The sequence below is a fragment of the Nipponia nippon genome, unplaced genomic scaffold (assembly GCF_047370975.1).
Source record: "Nipponia nippon isolate SJK-2023a ecotype South Korea unplaced genomic scaffold, ASM4737097v1 scaffold_3, whole genome shotgun sequence".
In the NCBI taxonomy this organism is placed as follows: Eukaryota; Metazoa; Chordata; class Aves; order Pelecaniformes; family Threskiornithidae; genus Nipponia; species Nipponia nippon.
In genome coordinates, this window is record NW_028262347.1 from 30,748,510 (window position 1) to 30,756,722 (window position 8,213).

Sequence of the window (8,213 nt, forward strand, 5' to 3'; positions counted from 1 at the left end):
ACAGCCAAAGTCTGGATTGTCGCTTGGGAGAGGAATGCTGGCCTAGAATACTTCTGAGAGTTGCTGGATCTCACTTCAGACATCCATGAATTTCCAGACTGTTCTGGTGTCTAGACTGTTACTACTGGTACAAGCAGTCTGCACTGCTGTCAGGAATCAAGTGCTTAACCCTGCTCAGCTCTTAAATTGAAGCATCCACGGTTTACAAATATTTGCTTTTGTTCTGAATGACAAAAGCAAAGGTCCTAAATGTTATCTATGGTCACTTAATCTAAGTGTCAGGCGTTCTTGGAACGTGAACCAATTACATAATTTTTTTTAAAACCTTGACCCTGGACATTTGTGGGTGTAGGAGTGCAGCTGCAGCTTCCTCACACGCAGAGGAATGGGACAAGTAGTTAAACAGGCTCCTCACAATGTCTGAAATGTCTTCAACACTTGCTCTGCTTTTCCCTAGCCACATACAGGGCTTAAATTTTAACCTTTGTTCCAACTGTTATGTGCTGCCAGAGAAGGCCATCTTAGTACAAAACCCACTGATGTAAATGAAGATTTTTTTTTCCATTGCTTTCAGTGCACTGTGGATCCAGTCCTAGATGGATAACTAAGATTATCTCAACAGCATAAAGTCAGTGCAGCCAGCTCTATACGCCCATGCCCCCCTCTTTTTCCTCCCCTCCCCACCCTTTGTTGCATGGCTCACACTCTCACCTCAAGCTGAGCAGCTGAGCGCCAACCAGTCTAACGAGAATTGGGGTGAGAAATTTGTCTTTGTGATTTCTCCATCCCTTTTTTTAGCCTGTGCTTGAGGCCATTAAGTCTAGATTGTCTCAGATGGATCCAGTGAAAATTAGATATGTTGCAAAAACTTTTCAACTTGCAAAGCATGGTCTAACCTTTTACAGTTTTCAGTGGAAGTTGCTTCTCTAAAATAGGACTGCTCAATGTTTTTAGGTAGGGCTTTACTGTCCCTGCCTTTTATTCTTCGTCAGCACTGATGTTGCCGCTTGGGCCCTCAGCTCCCCATCCCTCGCCTTCCCCCACAGACCTGTGGGGCTGCTGGTGCAGCCATTTGCAACCTTTGCCCTCCGTTGGACCCTTGTCCCTGGGGCCCGCGGTGGTGTTCTGTGTTTCGTGCAAGCAGCACGGTGTGTCCAAGGAACCGAACGTCTGGGAGATGGGGGAGTGGAAGGGTGGAGCAGCTGCGGTTCAAAATGCTGTCTGGAGCAGCGATGCCTCGCCTCCTGCCTTCCTGCTGCTGCCCCGAATAGCAAGACGAGCTGCGGGCCGAACGGGGCTGGCACCCAGCAGCAGCGACGGGCTTGGCATTTGCTCTGCTCTTTACCTCTTACGTTGGTATTACAACACACTCGGAAATGATGCCACAATGTAAATGCACTTTTCATTGCATGACGGTGCACTAAAACTGTGAGGAAAAGCTTTGGAAAATGAATTTGGAACATGAGAGACTGAAATAGCACCAGTGACTGGGATGCAAGTCCTGTGCTTTGGCGTTAGGGGGCAGGACACGACTAAGTATGCCCTGTGCAGGGTTATGCATTTCACTTAAAGCTAGGAAAACTGAGGGTTCGTTTTAAAGGCTTCCAGATTTTTCCAAGGTATTATGATAGTAAGATAACATTTAAATACAGTTTTACTTCCAGTTACGTGAATTACTGGCATGAGTACTGCTTAAGGTGCACCTAGGCACTCTTGAAATGAGCTTTTTATTGGTTTCTTACTGCATTTTAATTAAACAGGGGTGCAACCGTTTATGTTTATCAAGCCTCAGAATCTATGCGCTGTATCTCTGTTTTCAGTCTGAGCGCAGAAATGCTCTCCCTCGTTTACTCCAGGTAAATTCTTCTTCTGCCCTTTCTTTCGAGCAGGGGTCTGTGCAATCATTCACACCGTCTCCAGTGGAGTATCATTCCTCGGGGGTCATATCCAACTCCCCGGTGCTGTCGGGGAGTTACAGCAGCGGCATCTCTTCGCTCAGCCGATGTAGCACATCAGAGACATCGGGCTTTGAAAGCCAAGGCAGCGAACCAACAGTGACTGTCCCAAGCTACAGCGTTCCTGAGGAGCCTGTGAGAAAAGAAAGTAAAACCCCGCCACCTTACAGCGTGTACGAGCGGACTTTGAAACGCCCTGTTCCTCTACCTCACAGCCTCTCCATCCCGCCCGCCACAGACCCGCCGGCGCTGCCGCCCAAGCCGCAGCTGGTCCGGCCAAACAATCTGGAAAACAGCAGCAGGAGGACTGAGCAGGTTCCCCGGCCCAGGCCTCTGCCCCGCAAAGTCTCTCAGCTATGAGAAGCCACTTTTGTATTTAATTGCAACCAATTCCTTACCGTTTAAGAAATAATATTTTTTAAAAATGGTAAAATGCGTTTAGTTAGGCACTTTAATATTTTGCCCACCTTTTCTTTTGAGTAATTTTAAAATGCTTATTAATTTTGTTGCACATTTGAAATGAAATTACTAATTTAGGTTGCCAGATATTATAGGAAGCATGAATGAGAGAATTTTTTTAATTTCATGGTGGTGAATACTGATAAATGCTTTTATTTGTACTTTATTTTTATTTAAAAAATTAAATCTAAAACCCTACAGCTCTCATCTGAGTTAGCCGAATGCTTCTTACAAAATACAGAATATACTGACTGGATCTTTACTACTAGAGATAAATGCACGCTTTCTAACAAAGTAGTCTGTAGACTAGGATGTTTCTGCAAGTAGGCTGAAAGTTTTCTCTTATCCGATGAACACGTTGGTCATTTAAAATGTATGTGGAAAAGCGGAGATATAATGCAAGTTATACTGCAGAGAACTGTTATAAGAATGTGGTTTGGAATTTTTGAAACACACACTTGGTTTATGTTATTTTTAAGATGGACAAATACCTGCATTTCATTCAGCATACATCACCGTTCTGGTGAATCTCGATAAGGTTTTGTGCCATTAGTGTATTACTGTACCTGACGTATCCTTTTCTTTTTGAGGTGCAATTTACTTTTATTCTTCCAGTTAATGTTGTTTTTGTTGTCGTTTCGGTTTTGTTTTTTAAAAAGCTAGCAGTTTGCTAGTGGAGGTTCTCTGCTGTTTTTGAAAGTTCACCCTGAAATACAATCTGTGTATGGAACAGGTAGAAATTAATTGTTTGCTTAACTTGTGTACAAGAACCAGTACTGACTAGTACCAAGGCAATACACTAAATGAACAAATTTTTAAAAATAAAATTTACTGGATATCGATCAATAAGTTTCAAAAGCTAATTGCAAAGGTCATTAATAATTCTGTAAAAACCTAGCAAAAATCCTGGACAGCTCTTTGGATGTGTACATACCAATGGAGTCAGGTTTTGGATTTGCTTTTTAGCTTAAGTTCATCACCATCATCTTTATTGTAGGAGAATGGTGTTTGGCCTTAGGTTGTATTTTAGTGACTGGCATCTGAAGAGCTCTGGAAAGCTAATGCCAAGCCGTAGGAATGTGGAGGGGAAAAGAAAAGAAAAAAAAAAAAAAAGCACCTTCTGTATGTATTTTTTTGTATCCTCTTTCTTTTACTGACTGTTTAACATGTGCTTGGGAACAGGTGTGTGAACTGCATTTTAAATCATGCTGTTAAAAATATTCTCCCTCTTTTGTTGGGAAGCTCATGTTGATTTTAGCTGTGTGTTTGATTTGTTGATAGTTTAACTGGAAGAAAGTGACCACTTTTTATATTCTCTCAATTAAACCTTCAGCAGTTACAAGCTGTTGACGGTAGTTATAGAGGTTTTCTATAATAAATGTTCAAGTATTTTTGTACATAACTGGTAAATTTTAATAAGGAGTGTACCATTATGTGAAAAAGAAGCAAACAGTTGTGTATGCAGTAAGATTGTTATAATTATGCCAAATACTTTATGTATGGAAAAAAGAATATTTGTAAATATGTGCTTTTAACAATAATTCTGCCATATTGACTTTACAATTTTGAATGTCAGAAAAAATTAATATATGTTAAAATATTTATGTTTTAGTGAAAGTATTCATAACTTGAAAAGGAACATATGAATTTTAGCTTTGTATCTTGCTGATTTCAAAGTCTGAAATTCCTTGAACTAGCTCTTGCTTTCTACTATAACATTTTTGTGTCTGTAACCACATCATAAAAGGTGTAGAAGGCTACGTATTTATGCTGATATAAAGAGGTAATGCCTGAGATTTAAATAAGGTGTCACAAGTAAGATAACAAAGCTGCTTTGATTTTATTTTTTTTTCACCCCTGTGTAGTTTAATAGATTTTGTTGACTAGTGCTTGAGCACGGTATGAATCAGTGTTATTCGCTCCTGAAGCCATTTTTTTATTTCTGGCAGTGAGCAGAGTTGATGACTTTATCATTTGCGTGTATTACTGAAGTCAGCTTTGCAGCAAAACACTTCATGAAGTTTGTTTACCTAAACACTCATATTAGTTGCTGCATAATGTTAATATGGAATAAAAGGACTTGATTAATCTTTACAGTACAACTTGTTTTCTACAGAATGAGAGATGATAATTCAGTTTGTCATGGAATTAAAGTTCTGACTCATTGTCTTGCTAAATCCAGTTTTCTTTCTGTTAAACATCTCCTGATGGATCTAGTTTTCTCCCTATTTTGATCCGTAATTGCTTTGTGAGACAATGTGGAGAGTATTGACCTGCTCTTTTGAACAAGTGAAGAATGTAAAATTTACTAGGAGAGTTCACTGTAAATTAACCTGCATGAGCACTCTGTTTTTATAACCATGACATCAGGAATAATCTGAGTGAGAGCAGATGGTATAAAATTGATCAGAGGACTCTAAAACCGAGCTGACACATTTTTTGCTTAGCCAGTTTTGACAAATTGATTCTGTAGATCAGCTTTTCAACCTGATTTCCTATAAAAAATGTAGTATGAAATTTTGTTATGTATGTTGCAACACCCAGCGCTTGAAAACCTAATGTAAATAAAGGTCTTGTTTGAATTTTATGTATTACTCCTAAATGTAGTTTTATCACTTTCTGGATGACAGTGAGTAATTCAGAAGCTCATATAAGAGGACCTGTAAGAACAAGTTGCTGTTACTACTCAATAGCTTGAATGTTAGCCAACAAATGCATCATAGGTAGGATGATCTTGTATACAAATACTGCATTTGAGATGCTGGTACCTCTGGGATGCCACAGAAGCAACTGCAGACTTGGCTGGCCGGCTTTGAAATGGTGCAATTCAGACCAGTTCTCATGATGGGCTAATACCTCTGTAGTATGAGTGAACTCAATTATCATCATGTCTCAAGTCAGATCATAGCCAATAGCCCATGTCCTGAAAGAAGCAGAAAGCTGCAGTTACCCCTTGATAGTAAAGGTTTCAAGGTAGTGCAGGTATGGCCCTGTTCACAGGGAATGGGGTGTAGCTATGTGTAAAGCTGCTTTTCTGTATGAAAGTGGCACCTTGCCCTCCTGCCTGACCATTTTTCTTGTTCACAGATTGTCTAACAGCGCCTGCAGAAAGCATGGTAACTGAGCAAAAAGATACCAATAGGCAGGAGTCAATGCCTGAGGTATACATGATGAAAAGCATCTTGCTTTGACTGTAACTGTGGTCAGTGAGGCATGTAGCAGCCTTGTATCAATAACCTCAGGTGCTGACAGACACAGCTCTTTGCTCCAGAGCTCTGCTGGTAGCCCACAACGCTCTGATGATCCAGGCAAAGCCTTGACATATGCTCACTGAGGGGCAAAGCCTCATCTGCTGGGACAGTGTGAAAGGATGTTAACCACTGGAGCCCTTGAGATTCTGACCTCGAACCAGATTCTGTAGGAGAAAGCCCTTTCCATAATAATTTAATTTGTCTTTAGCTTCTCCCTGTCATTTTAATTCAGCTTTTGACATATATTTCATATAGGAAAGTAGGATGATTAGTTGCTTTAGATAACACTAACAAAACCATTTGTGATTAAACAGCAAAAATACGCAAGCCTTAGAAATATGAAAGGTTTAGAGCTGCATACCTCGGGTGTGCACTAAGCCTCAGGATGGAGTGACTCTTCCTGGGTGGTAAAATAAGACTACTGAAGAAAGGACATTCAATATTTTTTTAAAATTGGATTGTTCAGTAAGGGACTTGGTGTGCTTGTAGTGAGAGGCTGGTGGCTTTGAAGGCTTCAGTGGGGACAGAGCCTATGACATGAGCCTCCCAGGCACGGCTGGGCAAACTTACCCAGGTTAGAACTTGTGTTCAGGATACAGTCCATAGCTCCTTTCTAATTGACTGATGCTGGATTTGTGTTTATTTCAGGAAGATTGCGGAGAAGAAAGGAGAAGAAGGTGAACAATTGGAAAAAAAAAAAAAAAGGAGGGGAAGCAAATATAAACTAGGAAAAACCTTTGATGGCTAGATGGTGGTGTTTTCACCCACCCAGGAAAAATAATAATGGGAGAAATTGAAATATTAGCTCAAATTGAAGCATCAAATCTATTTCTTTAAGCTGTTGTAGCATCATTTTATACCAGCTTAACTGCTGGTTGAGCTGAAGGGGGCAGAAGGGAAGTTGGAAGTCCTCACAAAATGCAGGATTTTTTTTTTCTTTTACAAATGCATTTTTTTCCTTTCTTTTACTACAGCTTACCAAAGGAAATATGCCAGAGGACAAAGAAGTCTGACTGCCATGAATCACAAGGGCAAAGAGTTTCTAAATCCCCAAACCCTGCAAAATATTAAAATATTTCTGTGGTTTTGCTAGACAGTTGGTTTTTTTCTTACCCCATGGAGCATAATCGATAGTGTATTTTGCAATGAACATCTCATTATTTTAGGGAGCGAATCCACGTCCAAGTTTCATAGGAAATAGCTGCTCTGATAGCTCATAAGCTGCTGAAATTTTGCTTATATATTTAAATGTTTTACATCATTGATTTGCTATTAGTATTAGATCCACTAGTGTATTTCAATTTGTTCCATTTCCTTAGAAATTATTTTGCAGAGGGATTCTCTGCATTACATTCTTGCTTATTTGTGACAGACTGCTATTGCTGCTGGTTTTCCTTGACCTCTCTGACTTCCCTTGAAGTGTTTCCTCTTGCTTTTCAAAAGAAAGGCCGTCAGCGAGGAGCTGCTTCAGCCTTTCCCCTGGGGAATATTTCAGAAGCGCAGCCCGAAGGGGATGCAGCACGGGCATGCGTCTGCTCCTGGGGGGAGGATCACAAGGGCTTTCAGAAGAAAAGCTAGGGGGGGGAAGTTTACCTGTAGAGCATCTGTAGGAGTTTGTGTTTGCAGACATAGCAATAGCTCAAGGACAAGGACTAATTTACTAAAACCAGGAGGTGGAGTGTGGGTAATGTCCTGCATGGACTAAGTTTTGCCAAAGAGTGAAACTCAGTCCCAGCATACCCTGTAAATGGAAATCCTTTGCCTTGTTTCCTGATCCTCCTCACAGAAAAAATAGGTAGATACACTTTTTTTTTTTTTTTTAAGAGTTGTTGAGCATGCGATAAGGGGAAACAAACTACTCCTGTACAGGGAGCAGAGAAATGTTGAATCTATAGTTTAAGCCTAAGATGACTTGAGAGACCATTGCTATGGGTCTTTGGGCCGGCTGCTATTCAAGGGATGTATCTTGTGCAATAATTTCTCCTTACACTCTGAATATGCTCTGGTAGAGCCAAAGCAGATTGCTCTGTAGAGCCAGCTGCCCACATGCTTTGAGCTCCCCTGCCAGTCTCAGTTTTGCCATCTGTTGCAAGAGGAGGGCTTGCTGCAGGTGGGCTCTCTGGAGCAGCCGCTCCTGCGGCCTAACCACTGGGCTTGTTTTTGGGACATTCAGTTGACCTTTGTAAATACGGTGCTGTGGTAAATCCAAGGATGTGATACAACACCCAGTAAAATGAATGCATGGTTCATATTGAGGTTGTTAGAAACTGGCATGTGTCTAAGAGGAGCTGGGCAAAAGCAGCTGATACCTAATGAATTTAGTCCCAGCTGAAGAAAATAAAAGTCTAACACTGACAACAATATACTTTACAATGAACAAAACACATCAATAAACTCAGCTGGTTTTTTTCAGTGAGTGCATTAGGAGATGAAACAACAAATATTACCTCGCTGTGCTCTTCTCAGGCCATTAAGCGCAGCAAAGGAAGATTGTGCACGCTGGACAGAGGCTTTTTATGTTGCCAAGGAGAGTTTTCCCGCATCTGCA

The 8,213-nt window shown here is 40.8% G+C and overlaps 1 protein-coding gene across 4 annotated transcripts in view; it reads left to right on the forward strand.

The window, feature by feature from the left end:
* The window catches only part of DOCK4 (dedicator of cytokinesis 4), a 254,113-nt gene extending 249,112 nt beyond the window's left edge, over nt 1-5,001 (forward strand). For all 4 annotated transcript variants that reach the window (XM_087765670.1, XM_087765672.1, XM_087765671.1 and 1 more), the window contains one exon: nt 1,890-5,001. In XM_087765670.1, coding sequence (XP_087621796.1) covers nt 1,890-2,315 — 426 coding nt within the window. In that variant the 3' untranslated portion in view covers nt 2,316-5,001. The remainder of the gene's footprint in view (nt 1-1,889) is intronic.
* The last annotated feature ends 3,212 nt before the right edge of the window (nt 5,002-8,213 follow it).